At 36.2% G+C, this 22,018-nt stretch overlaps 1 protein-coding gene across 3 annotated transcripts in view; it reads right to left on the minus strand.

Annotated features, from left to right (window-relative positions):
• CFTR (CF transmembrane conductance regulator) overlaps positions 1-22,018 on the minus strand; it is a 195,072-nt gene that overhangs the window by 31,007 nt on the left and 142,047 nt on the right. For all 3 annotated transcript variants that reach the window (XM_036864463.1, XM_036864464.1, XM_036864462.1), the window contains one exon: positions 9,086-9,337. In XM_036864463.1, the coding sequence (XP_036720358.1) occupies positions 9,086-9,337 (252 nt within the window). The remainder of the gene's footprint in view (positions 1-9,085; positions 9,338-22,018) is intronic.

Consider the following 22,018-nt stretch of genomic DNA (forward strand, 5'->3'; position numbering starts at 1 on the left):
AAATGGTCCATGTCAAAAAAAAAAAATCTTTAAAAAAAAATTACAAGGTACACTAAAAGGCACAAAACACAGTATGAAGAGATTAAGCAAGCATCAGAACCAGAGTCAGATATGCCAGAAATGTTGGGATTATCAGTCTAGGAATTTAAAACAACTATGAATAATATGCTAAGAGCTCTAATGGAAAAAGTAGAAAACATGCAAGAACAGATAGTGTAAGCAGAGAGAATGAAATTTTAATAAAATTAAAAAAGAAATGCAAGAGATAAAAAACAACAACAACACTTTAACAGAAATGAAGAATGGCTATGATGGGCACAGCAGACTGAACATGGCTAGGAAAAAAACCTGTGAGCTTGAGGCTATGACAACAGAAACCTCCAAACCAAAAAACAAAGAGAAAAAGACTAAACAAAAAAACCCCCCAGAATATCCAAGAACTGTGGGACAATTACAAAAGGTATAGTATACCACTAATGGAAATACCAGAAGGAGAAGAAAGAGAGAAAGGAACAAAAATATTTGAAACAATAATGACTCAGAACTTCCCCAAATTAATGTCAAAAACTAAACCACAGGTCCAGGAAGTTCACAGAACACCAAGCAGGATAAATGCCAAAAAACTACATGTAGGTATATCATATTCAAACTACAGAAAATCAGAGATAAAGAAAAAATCTTGAAAGAAGCCAGAGGGGAAAAAAACACCTTATTTATAGAGGAACAAAGAAAAGAACTAAATTCAACTTTTCTTCAGAAAACATGCAAGCAAAAAAAGAATGGAGTGAAATATTTAAAGTGTTGAGAGAAAAGGACCACCAAGCTAGAATTCTGTACCTTGTGAAATTATCCTTCAAAAGATAAGGGAGAAATAAAGACTTTCTCAAACAAAAATCAAGGGAATTTGATGCCAGTAGATCAGCTTTGCAATAAATGTTTTAAAAAGTTCTTCAGGAAAATTAAGTCAGAAATTCTGATCTACGTAAAGAAAGGAAGAGCATCAGAGAATGAATAAGTGAAGGTAAAATAAGAAATATTATTTTTCTTATTCTTAATTGATCTGACAGGTAGTAGTGTGTTCAAAATAATAATAGCAACAATGTATTCAATTATGTATGTTTATATATATGCTTCTGTATAAGTGAAATGAATGGCAGCAACAATACAAGGGACAAAGAGGGAGGAAGTGGGAATACAGTTGACCGTTGAACAACACAGGTTTGAACTGTGCAAGTCCACTTACACGCAGATTATTTTCAATAGTAAACACTACAGTGCTACAATATCCAGAGTTGGTTGAATTAGATGATGCAGAGCTGCGGATAAAGAGGGACCATGTGTACAGAGCAATCTCAGATAAACAGAGAAGATATTTTCGACTGTGCAGAGGGTGGGCACCCCCTACCTCCACCCTGTTCAGGAGTCAACTGTATTTTGTTATAATAACATACTTCCACGACCTGTGAGGCACTATAGTGTTGTTTAAAGGTGACCTGGATTAGTTGAAAACATATATTGCAAATTTTAGGGCAACTACAAAAAGTTTTAATCTCTCTCACCTATTTCTCTCATCCTCCCAGTGCCCACCCCTCTGGCAACCACTTGTTCTCTGTATCTATGACTCTCTGTTTTGTTATATTTGTTCATTTTTTTTGTTTTTAGAGTTCGTGTATAAGTGAAGCCAGATGGTATTTGTCTTTCCCTGACTAATTTCACTTTAAAGAAATAAACCCACTTTAAATGTAAAGGCATATAGAAATAGATTAAAAGTACAGAAAAAGATATACCATGTTAACACTAATTAAAGAAAGTTGTAGTAACTAATTTTACACAGAGCAGATATCAGAGCAAGAGAAATTATCAGATAAGGGGTACCATATAATGATAAAGGGGCCAATACTCCAGAAAGACATAATTTTTAATGTGTATATGCCTAACAACATTGTGTCAAAATACAGTTGGAGACTTCAATATTCCTCTATCAAAAATGGACAGACACAGAAGTTAGAAAATCAGTAAGGATATAATTGAACTCTACACAATCATCAGTCAATTGGATATAATTAACACCTATAGACTACTTCATCCAACAACAGCAAAATAACATTCTTCTCAAGCTCACAGGGAACATTCACCAAGATAAATCACATTATGGGTCATAAAACACAATTTAACGAATTCAAGAGAATGCAACTCATACAATGTATGCTCTCAGACCACGATGGAATTAAACCAGAAATCAATAACAGAAAGACAGCTGGAAAATCCCCAAATACTTGGACATTAAACAACACATAGGGTAAAAAAGAAATCTCAAGGGAAAAAAAGATTTCAAATAAATGAAAATAAGAAAGAAATTTATCAGATTTTGTGGTACGCAGCAAAAGCAGTACAGAGGGAAATTTATAATATTAAATGCTATAGAAAAGAAGAAATATCTAATATAGAAATATCTAATATATCTCATACAAAATAAATATATATCTGTAGTATAATATAAATATCTTGTATAGAAAAGAATATGTAATACAAAAAAGAAGAAATAACTAAAATCAATAATCTAAGCTTCCATCTTAGGAAACCAGAAAAAGAAGAGTAAATTAAATCAAAATTAGGCAGAAGAAAAATAAATAAATAACAATTACAGTAGAATCAACCAACTGAAAACAGGAAATTGGTAGGGAAAATCAATGAAACTAAAAACTGGTTCTCTGAAAAGATCATTAAATTTTATAAGTTTCTAGCCAGGCTAACTAAGAAAATAAGAGAGATGACACAAATTACTAACATCAAAAATGAAAGAATATTTACCTTATTTAGCATAAGGAATGTGGTTAATATTGTAATAACTTTGTATGGGGATGGATGGTTACTAGACTTACTGTGGTGACCATTTCATAATGTATGCAGATGTCAAATCACTATGTAGTACACCTGAGCCTTACATAATAGTATGTCAACTATATTTCAATTAAAAATTTTTTAAAGAAATGAAAGAGGGAAACTCACTACATCTCTTAATACATATTATTAATAGTAAAGAAATACTATGAAAAACTCTATGCCCACTAGTTTGATAACTTAGATGAAATGAACAAATTCCTTAAAAGATACAATCTGCCAAAACTCATAAGAAGAAATAGACAATCTAAATAGGCATATACTTTTTAAAGAAATTGAATTGATAATTAATAACCTTCCAAATCAGAAAGCACCAATCCCAGATAGATTCACTGGTGAATTCTACAAGTCACCTAAAGTAGAAATTCTACCAATTTTCTACAATCTCATTCAGAAGATAGAAGCAAAAGAGATACATCCTAAATCATTCTATGAGACCAGCATTGCCATAATACCAAAACTAAAGATATTACAGATCAATATTTCTCATGAACATAGATGCAAAATGCTTTAAAAAATTAACAAATGAAACCCAACAACGTATAAAGAGAATTATACACCATGACCAAGTGGGATTTATCCCAGATATGCAGGGTTGGTTCAACATTTGAAACTCAATTAATACAATCCATCATATCAACAGGCAAGAAAAATAATACGGCCATATCAACAGATGCAGAAAAAGCCTTTGACAAAATCCACCACCAATGCCTGATAAAAGCTCTTAGCAAAGTAGGAATAGAGGGGAAGGTCATCAACTTGATAAAGAACCTCTACAAAAACCCTACAGCTATTATTACTGAATGATGAAAAATGTGAAGCTTTCCCACTAAGATCAACATCAAGGCAAGAATGTTCCCCTCTTACAACTGCTTTCAGCATCCTAATCTTAGCTAATGCAACAAGACAAGAAAAGGAAATAAAAGGCATACAGATTGAGAAGAACAAAGTAAAACTGTTTTTGTTCACAGATGACGTTATCATCTATGTAGAAAGTACAAAAGAATCAACACTAAAACTCCTGGAACTAATAAGTGACTATAGCAAGACTGCAGGATACAAGGTTAATATACAGAAGTCAACTGCTTTCCTACATACCATCAATGAACAAGTGGAATTTTAAATTAAAAACAAAATACAATTTACATTAGCACTCCCCAAAATGAAATACTTAGGTATAAATCTAAGAAAATATACACAAGATCGGGATGAGAAAAATTACAAAAGTGATGAATTAAATCAAAGAAAAATTAAACAAATAGAGAGATATTCCATGTTCATGGATAGGAAGACTCAATATTGTCAAGATGTTGGTTCTTCTCAACTTGATCTATAGATTCAGTGCAATCCCAGTCAAAATCCCAGCAAGTTATTTTGTGTATATGGCAAACTGATTCTAAAGTTTATATGGAGATGCAAAAGAACAGTCAACACATTATTAAAGGAGAAGAACAAAATCAGAGGACTGACACTACTCAACTTCGATGATTGTGGAAGTTGACTTAAAATATTAAGGCAGCCTAATAAGAACACCTTCAGTTTTCCAGCTTTTTGCTCAATGATTCTCTTTAACTCCACTTCTCTTTAACTCCACTTATCTCCTTTCCTCCTGTCTCAAGAAACAAAACAAAACAAAACAAACAAACAAAAAAACTCCCAACTACTCCTACAGAACAAAGGCAAATCCCTCTATATACCCATCATCTTAGACAGATGTTCTTGCTTTCTCTCTCCCACCACCAACACTGGTGTTCTATATAACCCCTCAACTTAGGACTCACCCATTCCCTAAGCCTTTACAGTTGGAATTCTACCCTCACTCTTCTACATCACTCCTCTACACCTAACGACTCTCTTAAATATGGGTTCTCACAAGTAGATGGGCATGTATCAGCACCACCTGGAAGGTGTGATAAAACACAGACCACTGTCCCCACCCCTTGGGCGGTAGGGCTCAGTGAGGCTCAAAAATATGCATTTCTCGCAAGTTTTCAAGTGACGCAGATGATGCTGGTGCAGGAACCACACTTTGAGAACCACTGCTCTCAAAGACCATGTGGTAGCAAAATCAATTAGGATTTTCTGAGTTATAACCTCCCTTTATTGCTTTGGCTCTCAAGATCCATAATCTGCACCAACTTGCACCAATCTTGGATCCAATTACATCCTTTATGCATCCTCCAGTCATCGAATGACTGAACCAGTCATTGTTTTCCGTACATGCTCCATGCCTCATGTTTTTCCCTCTGCCTACAGCACCCTTCTTCACCCACCTTAATTACTCAAATCACAGTTTAAGTCTTGAAGCCTCATTCTAAATGCTACTTCCTGTGGTAAACCTTCCCTGAACAGGCCAACTCCCAGCCAAATGATAATAACTGCTTCCTCTTCTGAATTACCTTAGCATTTTATCTATATATCTCTTATTCAAGGGTATAATTTTTTGGGGTGGGGAGGGGAGCTCTTTTCAAGAATAAAGATTTCAAAACTATAAACACAAAATTATGTACAGGCCCTTGAAAGGGGCTCAGGCAAGTGAAGTTCTTTGAAACCTCAGCCTTGTTAGCTTCAGAGTAATTCTGCTTTAGCTGTTACTGGATTTCACATTTCCCCTTTTAGATTGACATCTTCTGTGACAGATCTCTCTCTCTCTTTCTGTCTTCTTTCTTCTGCTCCTTCTTTTTCTTCTTTTAAGAGAAGCAGGTAAAAAAGGACTTTGAGGTCAGAGAGATCTGAGTTTGAGATCCCTGCTACTTCACTCACTTAACTGATCGTTAGTTTCTTCCACTATGTGCAAAAAGGGTAATAACATCTACCTTTGGAGTTATAATAAGATCAAATGTGATAGCAAATAAAGGTCTTTAAACAGTGCTTAGGACATGATAAGTGCTCTATAAACATCTATAGCCTTATGTGAGTAATTTTCAATTCTCCCAAAGCACCTAGGGAGTGTCTTGCAAAGACACATCGCCTGCTTCCTGTATAAAGGTTCAGAGAAGATGGAATGCCTGGGCATATTGCTTCTTCTCATTTTACAGCATCTCTGATTACTACTCTCACATCAAGGAAACTACCTACAAAAATGAGGACTCTGAAACTCTGTCACTCTACTAGGACTTGTTTGTATTTAATTTAGTGGGCAAGTGAGCATTGGAAAAGCAAATGGATGGGAGAATGTCAGGAGGAGGGAAAGCAAATAATTTACCAAATCTATTCCTCCTGTGGATCAACCTATCTGTTGCTGTTGTTATAACTTCACAGCGCTTTTGGCATCCAGCCTGGTGACCTTCAGCTGCCTATGTCATTCATTGATGTATGAAGCAAGAAAGAGTAATTAATTATGCTTTTCTCAATGGAAGGGAAGAATGAAGGCAAACCATTAATTTTACTTAGTTCCAAAGCATAACTTTAGACAACCTCATTCTAATATTAGGGGAAAATTCAGTCTAGAACCTAGTCTTTCCATTTATGCCCATTTATACTTTTCTCTCAGGAAAAAACAAATCTCATTCTTGATGAGCATAAATATAATAAAGAGCTAATTTTAGTAGTATGTGAATATATTTTTCCTAACTAGACGAAAAGGTAAGTCAAATTTTCCAGTGTGCAATTTCAAGCCATTTAGCATAAGATGTAGAAAATTTTTGCTCACTCTATACTTTTTTCTTATCAGAACTTTGCCTAATACATCCAATTATCAAGCATTCCTAAACCCATGGGCAAAAGCAAGTGAAAACAGTCTGTTTCTGTGTTGGTGACAGTGATGATGGCCTAACAAACCTTACTGACCATTATCTCCCCAGTTAAAAAAAAAAAAATCTCTGTTTGAAATTAAACCACAGAGAGATGAAGTTTTAAAATTCAGTTTTCAGGGAATTCGTTGGTGGCACAGTGGTTAAGACTTCGTGCTCCCAATGCCGGGGGCCCGGGTTCGATCCCTGGTCAGGGAACTAGATCCCAAATGCATGCCACAACTAAGGAGCTGGTGAGCCGCAACTAAAACTGGCGCAACCCAATAAATATTTTTAAAAATAAATAAAATAAAATAAAATTCAGTTTTCATAAGAAGTAGCCCTATTGTATTCTATCTCAATTTAAATGGAAAAGAAAGCAATCCAAACAATATAATACTCCTGCTAGATTTACAGAGTGGCCCAGAATAAGGAATCTGGAGAGAATATAAAATCACATTTACAGAGCATAAAATGTAGGGAGAATGACCATCCCCTTCTCTAAGAATCAATTCCAGAATCCGTATATTTGAGTAACTTCTGTGAATTCAGCCCAGTGCTGGGATCCATAAAAAACACTTCAAAATAGTACAAGGTTATTTTTGCTTATTAAATAATAAAAAATTATTGCTTCATAAATAATTATAGCTTAGTGCATTATTGGGAAAAAAATTTAACAATCCATACCTTGATGAAAACTCCAACTAAACAAGCAAATTGAAAAAAGCTAAGAAAAAAAGTACCACTTGTTTGAAAGAGTGTCAATTAGGTAAAATTTAAGAAAACTTTAGATGGAATCAGCAACAAAATATTTCCCTCACCTGAAATGGAAGATAGTTTCAAGATGCAAAATCTAAAACATGTTATAATTTTTGTTTATTTAACAGCTTCTTTAGTTGGTAAGGTAGCAATCAATTAGATATTCTGCAAGTAGAATCACATTTAAAATGGTCCCAGGGCTTCCCTGGTGGCGCAGTGGTTGAGAATCCGCCTGCCAATGCAGTTCGATTCCTGGTCCAGGAAGATCCCACATGCCACAGAGCAACTAAGCCTGTGCGCCACAACTACAGAGCCTGTGCTCTAGAGCGCATGAGCCACAACTATTGAGCCTGCATGCCGCAACCACTGAAGCCCACGTGCCTAGAGCCCGTGCTCCACAAGAGAAGCCACCGCAATGAGAAGCCTGCGCACCGCAACAAAGAGTAGCCCCCACTCACCGCAACTAGAGAAAGCATGCACACAGCAACAAAGACCCAACTCAGCCAAAAATAAATAAATAAACTGAAAAAAAAAAAAAGGTCCCATTATATGCCCAGGAGTGGGATTGCTGGATCATATGGTAGCTCTATTTTTAGTTTTTTAAGGAACCTCCATACTGTTCTCCATAGTGACTACACCAATTTACATTCCCACCAACAGTGTAGGAAGGTTCCTTTTGCTCCACACCATCTCCAGCACTTATTATTTGTAGAGTTTTTGATGATGGTCATTCTGACCAGTGTGAGGTGATATCTCACTGTAGTTCTGATTTGCATTTCTCTAATAATTAGTGATGTCTAGCATCTTTTCATGTGTTTTTTGGCCATGTGTATGTCTTCTTCGGAGAAATGTCTATTTAGATCTTCTACCCATTTTTTGATTGGGTTGTTAGTTTTTTGATATTGAGCCGCATGAGCCGTTTGTATAAGCAACCTAAATGTCCATCGACAGAGGAATGGATAAAGAAGATGTGGCATATATATATGTATAATGGAATATTACTCAGCCATAAAAGGAACAAAATAATGTCATTTCCAGCAACATGGATGGACCCAGAGATTGTCATACAGAGTGAAGTAAGTTAGAAGGAGAAAGACAAATATCATAATATTGCTTATATGTGGAACCTAGAAAAATGGTACAGATGAACTTACTTGCAAAGCAGAAACAGAATCACAGATGTAGAAAACAAACTCATGGTTACCAAGGGGGAAAGAGGTGGGTGGGATGAATTGGGGGATTAGGACTGACATATATACACTACTATGTATAAAATAGATAACTAATGAGCACCTACTGTATAGCAGAGGGAGCGCTACTCAGTGCTCTGTGGTGACCTAAATAGGAATGGAATCTAAAAAAGAGTGCATATATGTATATATATAACTGATTCACTTTGATGTACAGCAGAAACTAACACAACATTGTAAAGTAGCTATACTCCAATAAAAATTAATACAAAAATAAAATAAAATGGAATAAAATGGTTCCATTATATAGATTCAGGACTTTGCAAAGTATATTTCACATGAAACAATGACTTCATATAATAACTTGAAAATATTTGTGTTCAATATTGGTCCTAGTCTACAATAACAATGTTACAAATGGATTCTACTAACACATTGCTTTAGGCTACTGAGATTCACTTACTGAACACAGGTTTAACAAAGCAAGCAATGTTTAAATCTCACCCTCTGGCCAGGACTTATTGAGAAGGAAATGTTCTCTAATACGGCATTCCCACCATCTGTATACTTCACTGTGAGGTCTTTGACGGTCATTCGGCCCCCTGAGGGCCAGATGTCATCTTTCTTCACGTGTTGATTCTTAATAATCATAACTTTCGAGAGCTGGTCATCCTTGGATGGTTTCAATGACTTGTTAGGTCTACCGTCTTCTGCTGGCATATCAATAAACTTAAAGACTCGGCTCACAGATCGCATCTGAAATAAAAATAATTTTTAATTTTTGTTTAAGAGCTGCAGGCAAAGTCATAATTAGTTTGGTGTTTCCTAAAAAATAACTTGTAAGATGTGATGCTAGCTAGTCGTCACTTGGTTATTTGTTAGGTTTTTCAATGAACTAACAGGAAATAATTGGATGTAATTAAAAGCTTAACCAAGAGAATTAACTAGGATTTCTATAAATGCGCTCTGTATATAACTGCTTATTTTTGTGATCAGTTAATTCTCAGTTATGCAAGCCACACATAAATAGCCAAACTCTACTCAAGGGAATAGATGATGTCAAGGGGAAAACTTTTTTCTACCATGAGTAGTACTACACAATGTTTTACAACTGGTATATTATAGTAAAATGTTTCACACCTCTAAACCACTACATAAGAGTCTTGCCTTACTCTCACAGTACATTAATAACTATCGACAATTCTATGTCAGCTGGGTGGTAAGTGGACTCTTGAAGTTTAGTAAATTTTGAATAACTTCACAATAATCTTCAAACAAATTTAAGTCACTGGCATATATCTGTAGTTAAATATTACATTTTTAATCTGAATTACTTAAAGATCAATTTCCATTTCTGAGCAAAATGTGACTGTGTATAAGGGCTGTATTTAAAATTCAACCATTTTTTAAATTAATTTATTTTTTAAAATTTATTTTATTGAAGTATAGTTGATTTACAATGTTGTGTTAGTTTCTGGTGTACTGCAAAGTGATTCAGTTATGCATATGTATATAAATTCTTTTTCATATTCTTTTCCCTTATGGTTTATCACAGGATATTGAATATAGTTCCCTTGCAACAGTAGGACCTTGTTGTTTATCCATTCTATATATAATAGTTTGCATCTGCTAACCTCAAACTCCCAATCCATTCCCCCACCACTGCCTACCCGCCTTGGCAACCACAAGTCCATTCTCTTTGTCTGTGAGTCTGTTTCTGTTTTGTAAATAAGTTCATTTGTGTCATATTTTAGATTCTACATATAAGTGGTATCATATAGTATTTGTCTTTCTCCTTCTGACTTACTTCACTTAGTATGATGATCTCTAGTTGCATCCATGTTGCTGCAAATGGCATTATGAAATTCAACTATTTTCAAAGGTGCTTAAATTCTTTAACGAGAACATATTTCTCTGAACAATTATAATTTATTGGAATTTGGAATGTGATTTTTAAAATAGCCTGGCATATAATAAGCATCCAATAAATATTTGAAAAAATTTTAAGTGAATAAAGGGATAAATATGTGAATGATTAAATATATAAATAAATAAATGAATAAGAAGAAAGAGTTGGAGACTTTGAATTCACTCAATTTCTATTTTTAAAAGATATCATCCTTGATTCTATGGCTTAGTCCTTCACAGGTGTTAACAGCTTACTAGACAGAAATTTTTTTGTCTTAAAAGTAATTGTTGATTCTGGCTTTACCCAGTCAAGAATTTAACCTTCTCCTTTACAATGTTAATTTCTTATCATCGTATTTATAGTTAAGGTTTAGATTATTAGAAATGATTCTTTTTGCAAAAAAAATGGTGGGAAGAAATGCCTTTGGGCATTTGTCTCTATTATTTCTATTTTTCATTATCAAAAGGTGAAATGGGAAGAATTCTTCACCTTTAGTATGAAATGACTGGTAGATGAATCAGAGAAGTTTAGATATTGATCCTTAACTGAACATTAAAAGTTCCATCTTAGCAAATCTAATAGCGTTGCCTGTTTTCACATGCACTGATCAAGCCTGCTGTTTATAAAGAGCTTTCTTCTATCTAGTAATTGTGTGCTTCAATTTCCTTCACCTTGAAAATACCTTCGAATTATCTTCAATAATTATTTGAAATTCAAAAAGGGAATCTTTTTAAGCCAAACCCACTGTAAATGGAAGTGAAAAGTATCCAAAGCCCACATCCATCATAAATAACTCTAGAGGAAATGAAAGGCATATTATAACTAGTCCTCTGACATAGTATTTTAAATTCCAAATTATGGGTGATTTTCAGAGTTTGTTAAATCCTGATTCAGTTATTTTTTATTAATTTTGAATTAAAGTAAACTGTTGACATTTCTGCATGTCAGTGCTGTGAAGAATTCTAAATTAGTCTTTGTTAGGTGCTTTAGTATGTCAAGAAAGGTACTGTAAAACAAAAATCCCTCATATTTTCATACTTCCAAGCAATCAAAAAACATGTAAATACTGCTATCTAAACTACTCAAAATTATATGTGGTGTTATTAGAAAATGACATTCAAAACTACTATTTTGGTAGCACTAAAATGTAGTGGATAAGCTTTCTGTGTCAGGATTTGTGTTTGAGTACAGCAAATTACATTCTCCATTAGCAAGGGTGAATCCAGAACTTCTCTGTTTGCTTGTTTGTTTTTTTGTTTGTTTTTTGAATGCAGAACTTCTAATGCCAGCTATGATAGATGGAAAGTACCTATCAAATTTAGAAAACAATTTTCAACTCGTCACCTTTCATGTAGTCTAATTGCATAAAATGACCCCAGACAGGCTATTATAGTTACCCAGAGCATGGTCAAATATCCCTGACCAAGAACTAGTTCACCTTAACAATGGGCACTCATCCACAGCACATGAACATTCACTCAACTCAATGGGTTAGAATATTTTCTGATGGGAAGAAAAGGTGGCTAGTGCAGACACCTGCATTATGGTCAGTTTCTCAGCCACTGAAATGCCATTACTGAATAGATGATGTGGCCAGATAATGTTATGAATTGCTAACTAATTCCTTGTGCCTCGCGGGCTCTCCAATTTGCGCATTCTAGTTTCACTGCCTCTCAAGGAGAACCAGAGCACAGAAAATCATTTCTGGTCTTGCAAGTTGCAAAAAATTGCCTTTGTAGTCAGAGACTGACAGTTTGAAAATTTTGAGGCACATGAATATTGCCTTTTAAGCTTCAAAAACCAAACCCTGAAGGACACAAAGCACAGTGTTTATGTAAAAAACAGTAGTCATGGATGAAATTCTGATGGATGAGAAATAGCCTCTCTCCTCACTGCACAATCCAACTCATGAATGGGCTGAGACACCAGTTCCTCTTAAAAGAAGCAGTGCCTTGCAACCAAACTCTGGTTCTCTCCTCAAGTAGATCTGAGGGATTTTAGAACATAGGAAGCCTATGCCTCATTTCTAAGGTGGAGTCAGGAATGAGGAGGGCCTTAGAGAAGCTTCCAGTGCCCGGCATGGCACAGGAGCAATAGAGTGGACACGGATGCTTGGCATGTCTAGACATAGATAACATGACATAGCTTCAGATTTTCTTGTATTTCCAGAATGGTGCTGAAGGGAAGCCAAAGAATCCCAACGCTTTGATCCCTCAGGGTCTTCCCTTCCTCAGAGACATGGAAGAAGCTGAGAGAGAGAGAGAGCTCACCTAGGGAGAGCTCATAATCAGGACCAGAAGGACAAAGACCCAATATACCTGGACTGTACACCTCTAGGTCAGGGACAGTCTCAGAGACAGCAAGCACAACAAGGGACAACCTAGGGCCAGACGCCCCCTCCCTCAGTGTCTTGGTATCCTGTAAACTCCACTCACAATTTATTATAGATTCACTTCTAGGAAGATCTCTGTATTTGCTGAGGTTGTTTCTTCCACTCGGCGGAAGGCATGTTCAAATAGAAAATAAATTTGACTATAGCACAAGTAGTCATATTTCTCGTACACTTGATTTCACAGCCAAAGATTCATACCTGAAATCAGGGATGGATCCAGGTTTGGTGGAACCTGAAACTTAAGTAATTTAGGGGACTCTTCTTAAGAAAAAGAATATATATACAATGAAATCCTAGCCATAAAAAGGATGAAATATTGCCATTTGCAGCAATATTGATGGATCTAGAGAATATCATACTAAGTGAAGCAAGTCAGACAGAGAAAGATAAATATATGATATCACTTATATGTGAAATCTAAAAAATAATACTAATGAATCTATCTACAAAACAGAAACAGACTCACAGATACAGAAAACAAATTTATGGTTACTAAGGGGGAATAAATTAGGAGCATGGGATTAACAGATGCACACTACTATAAATAAAATAGATAAGCAACAAGGATTTACAGGGAACAATATTCAAAAAGAGGGAAGAAAGAAAAAGAATTAAAATTCTGCATAGAAAATTAAGTATAGGGCCTTCAAAGGGTTCCAGGCAAGTGAGAGAACATGAAGCTTACATCCCATGGGCTTCAGTTAAATCCACTGTGGCTATTACAGTAAACTTATTCAAGCATTGTTTGTTGTATCTTCCCCATCTAGTGTTTACCATCATGCAGTCCCTTAATAAATCTTTGTTCGTAATGAATTAATGCATTGTTCTACCTCATATGCAGAAAGCAGTTTCTGAGCAGGGAGAATGACAGTGCTGTGGGGACCTTAGCAGGAAATCCAGGCTGCGGTTGTAGCCTCGGCCTCTCAGCCTGAAAATATACATTGCTATTTGGATTAGAAGGAAGTTGCAACATACCAAACTATTTTTAGTCTCATATTTTTGTCTTCATTGAGCTTTTTAAACTAACTTAATCCTGTCTCTAATTTGGAATGTCTAAACATTTTCAGGTGATACGTAAAAACTGCTACGCCATTGTCCAGCTATGTAGATGGAGCTGGATGGAAATTCAGATTTGGCAATTTTCAGAGTTCTGTAGACGGAGTCAGGCAAACTCCTTAACCTTAAGCTGCTGCTTCTGTGCATAGAAAAGTGTTTCCCGAAGAGGAATGAGGGGGAGGCTCTGTCTAGCCCACTGACAGCAAAGTCTCAACGTGGCCATTACCAGCTTAGGTGGGAGAATGTGTCTTAGATTTTAAGAAGTAAATGATGAAGCCAAAATGAGACTCAGGCACTGAAACATCAAACCTTTCCTCACATGAAGAGGAAAACTTGATATACTTTGCACAGACTTCTATAAAATTGGAGTTTAACTAAAATGAAGTGGGATTTTTGCTTGAGTAGCATCTGCTTTAAATTTTTGGCTTTATTATTCAAATTTATTATGCTCAAAAAATTCTCCTAAGTCAATCTTTAAAACTGAATCTCATTATCTTTATGATAGCATCTAAATCAGGGGTCCCCAACCCCCAGTCTGCGGACCTCTACAGTTCTGCGGCCCCTCTACAGAACAGGGCCACACAACAGGAGGTGAGTGGTGGGCCAGTGAGCAAAGCTTCATCTGATGCTCCCCATCGCTCACAGTACCGCCTGAACCAACCCCCCCAACCCCCCGTCTGTGGAAAAATTGTTTTCCACGAAACCAGTCCCTGGTGTCAAAAAGGTTGGGGACCGCTGGCCTAAATTACTAATCTAGGCATCAGGAGAACAGAGTCTTTTGGGAAAAGACAGCTCCACAGCCTCATCTCAACTTTATAACAGATATATTTAGTGAAAAAGAAAATGATTCCTGATTTTCCTTTCCACCTTTTGTTAACAAAGAGGGAAGAAAAGGCTTAAAGATCTATTCTAGGGGAAGTCAGGAAGCCAGACTCCTCTCCCTCACAAAATATTGCTCTTTTTCCTTTCATCCTTTTGGCTATTTGGAAACCAGTACATCAAAATTGTGCATTAACACCTAAACTACATGCTGTAATACCCCAAAAGCCATGATGACAGAAAATATATTTCATAAGCCTGAGATCTGGCTGGCAACACTGTAAAGAGTTTTCACAACTGGTTGTTATAGGAAGATTATAAGAAGTAAATGTGAAGAGAATCATCTAGAAGAGTGACATGTGAAAAACCACACATTTTGCAAGAGAAATTTTCAAAACGTGAAGTACGTGAAAGGGAGGATTAAAGTGTTTTAAATCATAGATTCTTCCTGGTAGGCCCAAACTAAATGCTTTTCAGAATCAACTAACTAGAGACCTGAGGCCCAAGACCACGTTAGAGTCATTGGCATAACCTTTAAGCCATGCATATAGACTTAAGAGATAATGGTTATCATGGAAACAGACACTGCCCAAAACGTATTCTTGAAACTCTGGTCTATCGTTCTGCACCTATTACTTACGCTCCTAGAGCTCTTAAAAAGTCAATCAGAACTGTATGGTTATAAATCATTAACAGCATAAATGAGTTACTTATAGTATACTATAAATTCTAACCCTTTGGAAATTATTATAGCTTGCTATCTAACTTGTGGCAAATCACATGGCAAGTCAATGTCACTTTTTCTGACTGCAAGAAGTGAGAAAGAGAAAGAAAACACATTACAACGAATGACAAAAGACATATCCTAAATAAACGTAGAGGTATCAAATATGTTGTGCCTATTTCAATAAGTAAGAGCTTCAATAATCAAGGTACTAAGTGCCAATAGGCAAAGAAAGACTCTCAAATTTACCTGTCTGAAAAGGTCTGATATCACTTATTGAATCTACTACTCAAACTTGAACTCTTTCTGGTGTTACGTTTTTTAAAAGCACATGATAGGCCATCAGTAAGTGCTTGGTGAATGCAATTGGGTCTATGTGGTATCCATTAAACATACTTCAAAGGAAATCTCAAGAAGAGAAGATTTACTAAAAAACAAAATCCAGAACAACAAATCAAAATATTTTCCCAAGGTTTTGATTTTCTCTAAGCATCTTAATTTTGAGATAGTGCAACTTCCCCAAGTTCTCTATCATTAAGCACCATCCTTTATATGTCTTATACAGAATTATATGTGTCATTGGCTGATATACAGGACAAAAATAATTTGCTGATGGTCTATCAGTTCCAAAGTAAATTCTATCCCATAGACCAGAGGTCAGCAAAACTATGGCCCAATGGCCAGATCCAGCCACATCCATTTGTTTACATTAGCTTTGCCCTACAAAGGCTGAGTTGAATAATTGTCATAGAGACCACATAGCTCACAAGGCTTAAAAAAGGACTATCTAACCCTTTATAGACAAAGTTTTCTGACTCCGTGCTATGACTCACAGAAAACTGGAGTGAAAATGAATCTTAGAGACCATCTAATCCAGTGATTCTCAAGTCTAGATTTACCAGAATCACCTGGAACACTTTTTAAAAGACAGACATCATGCCTGGTCACCTTGCCCCCAACCAAGAGAACTGCTTTAACTAATCTTAGAGGACCCTAAGTAATCTCTATCTTTATAAAGTTTCCACATGCGCTGTCAGGTTGAGAACCTCTGTTCTAATCCACTCCTTCTTGGTACAAATGAAAAATTCTAAACCCAGTAAGTTAAAGTGACAGGCACAAAGCTCAACAAATTTTCCAAACTTTTCCACACTCCCGCAATCCCTTCAGGTTCTCATAAGCCTCTCCTACTAATTCAAGACCCAAGAACATCTTAATGGTGCTTTCTTTGTCTTTGTTGGTTCTAGTAACACACTGGTTCAGAGTTCTTTATCAGCTCTGACAACTGCAGTGGTGAATGACCTAATCATTGGACATGAGCATTCGGGGACAGTGGCAGATACGTGTGATTCCTGAGAGCACCTGGAATTGTGCCTGCATACATGCCAATCAAGACTTGAAATCTTTCATAGGTTCAGAAGAGAATGTCAGAGCTAACAGAAGCTTACAAAATTTCTAACCAAACTGTTTCATTTACAAAAGAGAAAAGTGAAGCCCTCAAGTGGGTTATGACTTGCCTAAGGCCACACAACTTCTTGGTGGTAGGGCCAGAGTGGACCACAGAATAGAAAGTCACTTTGCAGGATGGAAATAGAAAGGCTGGGTGGAAAGAAGTCTTGGGACAGAGGTCATAAGTGGAAACTACACCACAAAGACTCATGAGAACAGAAAAACAAAGAAAGGTGTTATCAAGAGGACATTAAAAGGAGGTTAAAAAAAAATAGGAGGAGTGAATCCTCCCCTCAGATTCTCATGGCAGAAACTACTGTCAATGCAATAGAATTAGGCATCAGGAGCACTGAAGAAAAGGCAGGTTCCCCACTTCTCCTCCCATCAGGTTTCTTGTTGGTCATTGTACAATCAGTCACTTGATCTTTACTGGAACCCAAAATAAACACGGTCAATAAAAGGACAAAGGAGAAACAGAGGGAGTTTCTATTGACAGAAAACTCTTCTCAGATTACATCAATCTTGCAAGAACTTTCTGGAAACTCATTAACTGGAATCTAACTGTGAACCGTACAGAGGCACAGTCTTCCCTGCTCATCCCGGCGGCTCCCATACTCCTGTGTTATTAGGAACACACTCTATAACAGGGATGGCTTATCTGCTGCTGCAATTGGTGAATTAAGGCAGTGGATACTATTCATATGCTCAGATCTTTCAGCTGTGCCCACTAGGATGTAAACAGCCCTGAAAACAGATGAATTGTCAACTGCCTCATTCAAACAATGAGACTATGAGTGTGGGCAATTCACTAGTCACCAAACGGCTTGATAAGCACTAAGTCTGAAAGGTCACCTCATCACCTTTCATCCTTTCTACCTCTTATTTATTTATTTAATTTTCACTCATTCATGGAGGCAAAAATCTAGGTATGCACAGCCTATTTAAGATATATAATGTTTAAGTAGCTAACAATAGGAGACAGAGAAGCTTTATGGTACTAAAAATGGCAGGCATCTTGTGAATCCAAATAAAATAAATAAGCATACAGCTTTGTTAATTAAGAACACAAAAATTTTAAGATAATAGCTCTAGCAATAACACCTATAATCCATGTAGTACGTGAGGAATGGAGCTAAAAAGAATTAACACTTCTCTTTTCATCCTATCTACAGAATAGTATGAGACACACAATTGAAATGAATAGAGACATACATGCTATTCATGTTAAAATGAAGAGTGAATTAGAAATAATAGTTTTTAAAACACTGTGATATCAATTGAAATAATTGGAAATCCCTTAACATGGAGGTTTCTAGTGGGAATTATTAAGTTGGACTCTGATAATTTTACTATTTTACAAATTTCTGTGGTTATTCACAACCTATTACACTATGCAGTTCATAAGGTGACAATGTTCAGATGATTTTTTTCCCAGACTGCTATATAAAACTAGACAAACTAGCAGGTAGAAGTTTCGTTCACTTTTAATGGTCTCTTGATACTGCAAGCATATTTTGAGGAGATTCCAAACAAGAACTATGCCCTAAAATGTCAAGTCTACTGGAAGACATTCTATCACTGTGTTTTATAAACACTGGGACGTGTCAAGTTAGTAGTTGGATATATATTTAGAGGGCAGGGGAGTGGTCTAAATTAGAGATATGAATGTGCAATGCATTGAGAGATGATTTCTGAAGCATGGAGTTAGATAACAGTTAGAGAAAGTGTAGATAGAGGAGGGCTGGAATACAGCTGATGTTTAGAGCTCTGCAAGAAGATGAGAGGCCAGCAAAGAGAACTAAGGAGGAACCAGAGAGGCAGCGGAAAACGAGGTGGGAGTAGCATCACCCTATTGAGAGAAGAAAGGATCACAAGAAGGATGGTCCATGGCATAAGTAACTGCTGAGAGGTTGAGAGAAACAAAGATGCTGGCTCCGGAAAGATGTTGGTCATGAGTGCTGGGGATGATGGAAATGAAATGAAGCAGGTTATGTAAAGAAAGGGGGGCGGGGAGGAATGGAGTCAGGCACTCTTTTAAGAATTTTTGCTGAAAACTGGTCAAAGAAATGGAGTGCTAGCTGGAGATCAAGGGATGACAGTTTTTTTTTTTTAATATATATATCTTTATTGGAGTATAAATGCTTTACAGTGTTGTGTTAGTTTCTGCTGTACAACAAACTGAATCAGCTATATGTATACCTGTATCCCCATGTCCCCTCCCTCTTGAGCCTCCCTCCCACCCTCCTTATCCCACCCCTCTAGATCGTCACAAAGCATTAAGCTGATCTCCCTGTGCTATGCAGCAGCTTCCCAGGATGGTAGTTTTATGCTAGGGAGAAAGGTCCCACAAAGAGGGGTTGATCGCATATCACTGGCCTTTATACAGGAGCGAAGACACAGAGGGCACTGGAGCATATGAGTAGTGGTGCAGAAGGGTGGTGGAGAGAAAGGAGGGAATTCTTTCTGGTTGCATGTTTTTTTCTATATAGTATGTAGCAAGGTCATTGGCTGAGAATGCAGGGGGTGGAATTATTGGAGCACCTGAGAAGAGACAAGAAGGTGGGAAAGAACCATCTTAGGGAATAAAATAGAGAATTTATTAGGAAAATGTAATAAAAGGGTTGTTGACCAGTTCTGAGTGCCAACATCTGAGATGTGCAGTCAGTCATAAATGCAAAGATACCTGAGGTTGTGATGAGGAAGTGTTATCCTCCAAATATTACCTCTACCGTTTGAAAGCTAATGAAAGCTAGGCACCTGGGTTAAGCAATGGATGAGCAGTAGAAGAAAAGTCATATTGCCATTTTTATAACTTCATATTTCTGTTGACGGTTGACTCTTTGTTCATGCCTAAACCCAGCCAGATGCGTAAATGAAATATTCTTTCCAAGTCTAAAGACATTTTTTTCTGAGTACCTTTGTACTGAAGAACTAAAAGTGTGTGTCAAACAAAACACCCTGTTTACTGCATTTTAAACTCAGGTCTAAATTCATTTCAGAACTCAGTAAAGTAAAGTGAGTTTTCACTTCAGAGGTCACAAGGACCTTTAGTGTTAACATATATGTAAACATGAAGTTTGAGGGCAGAGCTCTCTCCCCTTCTACTTTCAACATATGCTAGGTGAAAACCAACAGATTACTGGACAACTTTAGCAGTTGCAGGGGTGGAAGCAGCAAGATGGGAATTAATAACTAGATAAAGGCCCAGGAAAGACCAGTTGTGCTGTTTGGCAGGGAAATGAAAACTAACATGATCACTTTGATATTCAAAGAAAAGAAAATGACTTTAAAAAATATGATGAAATGCAAATATTGATACTTTCCATAGACTGTATTAGAACATAATAGTTTTTTGCAAAGATCCTTTTATGCCAGGAGGTGAAACAATGTCAAAGCACAGGTCACAAAGCCCAGGATGACCATGTGAAAAACTAGAGAAATAAAAATGCCTGAAAGAAGTTTTAATGGAGATTAGACATGCAAAACAGACACCAAACAAAGAGAGGCTGTAGAGGCTGTTACATAAACCAAGCAAATTAATGTGACAAAGAGAAAGGAATTGTGCATATACGAGCTAAAGAGATGCTTTCAGATAAAGAAAACGAAGCGAAGTGCATGAGGATTTTAATCGTAAAGTCAAAGTTGTAGAAAGTTTGAACAAAGAATTAAATAGATGCCAGCACAATATTTACTTACTATCTTCCTGCTATCTTCCAACAGAAACATTTTAAAGTACATTTACAAGACTCAACCCCAAAGGCATAAGAGCTAAGTGAGGAGATGAATGGCGTCACTAAAAAGAGCTGGTCAGACTCACAAAAAAAATGATGTTGAAGGAAAAGAAAAAAACCCTGCTATAAATCAGGTTAAGGTTAAATTACATTTCAATGAATTACTACAATGCTTTGGTTAAATAAAATATTAAGTCACATAGACAAGAAGAGGGAATGAAAAGGTTTGGTTTTTCCCTATAGAAGTATTTTTTATAACGATACTTGTTCTGACAGGAACTGATTATACAAATTTCACAGCTGAACGAATGTGTGCATTTTGAGAACATGCCAACTGTCTCAGAGAATAAGAAAAAGAACCTAAGCCAAAAGGGTAATAACAAGTGTTATATAGTCATTCCCAACATGGGTTTCTAGACCGTCCACAAATACAGTACTGGATGTCTGATTTTGAATACAGTACTCCAACTAGACTAATAGAAGTTGATGATGAAGCTATCCAGACCAACTATACCATCTGATGAAAATTATGCATTTGTTTTTTAAATGAAAAGAGGAAAGATGCCTTGATTCCATTTATCTCTCACTCTTGCTGCCATGGGATTTGTGCCCTGGACACAGTGTTACCTCACATACATTACTGCAGGCTCTGTACTCCAAGGAACCAAAACAAGATAAATCACAAAACCAAAATATGGTCTTTGTACACACTAATAAATTACATAAATATGTGACAATATTGACCAAGCAAAAAGAGAAGGCAATGATAAACACTTAAGAATGAGAAAGGAGCTACCACCAAAAAAAAAAAAAAAAAAAAAGACTGTGGAAATTTTAAATATGAAAAATATTACGAAAAATGTAATGCTGATAAATTTGAAAACCCAAGATAGGGGAGGATTTCTTAAAAAGATACCAAAAGCACAAAACATAAAGGAAAATATTGAAAAATTTAACTTCATTAAACTTAAAAGTTTCTTTCCATCAAAAGATACTATAAGCCAAGTCACTGACTGGAGGACCATGTTTGAAATGTATACAAGTGACAACTGATTCAGAATTCATAAGCTCCAACAAATGAATTAAGAAAAAAACCAATCTACTTGAAAAATGAGCAATCGAAATGAACAAGCAATTAACAGACAAGGAATCTCAAATGGCCAATAAATATGTATTAAGCTGCCCTATCTCCTCAGCATTCACTTCACACCCATCAGATTTCCAAAATTAAAAAGTCTGACAAGAATGGCTATCATCAGAAAGTCTACAAATAATAAATGCTGGAGAGATTGTGGAGAAAAGAGAACCCTCTTACACTACTGGTGGGAATGTAAATTTGTGCAGCCACTATGGAAAACAG

This window comes from Balaenoptera musculus, chromosome 9, assembly GCF_009873245.2.
Source record: "Balaenoptera musculus isolate JJ_BM4_2016_0621 chromosome 9, mBalMus1.pri.v3, whole genome shotgun sequence".
NCBI classification, from domain to species: domain Eukaryota; kingdom Metazoa; phylum Chordata; class Mammalia; order Artiodactyla; family Balaenopteridae; genus Balaenoptera; species Balaenoptera musculus.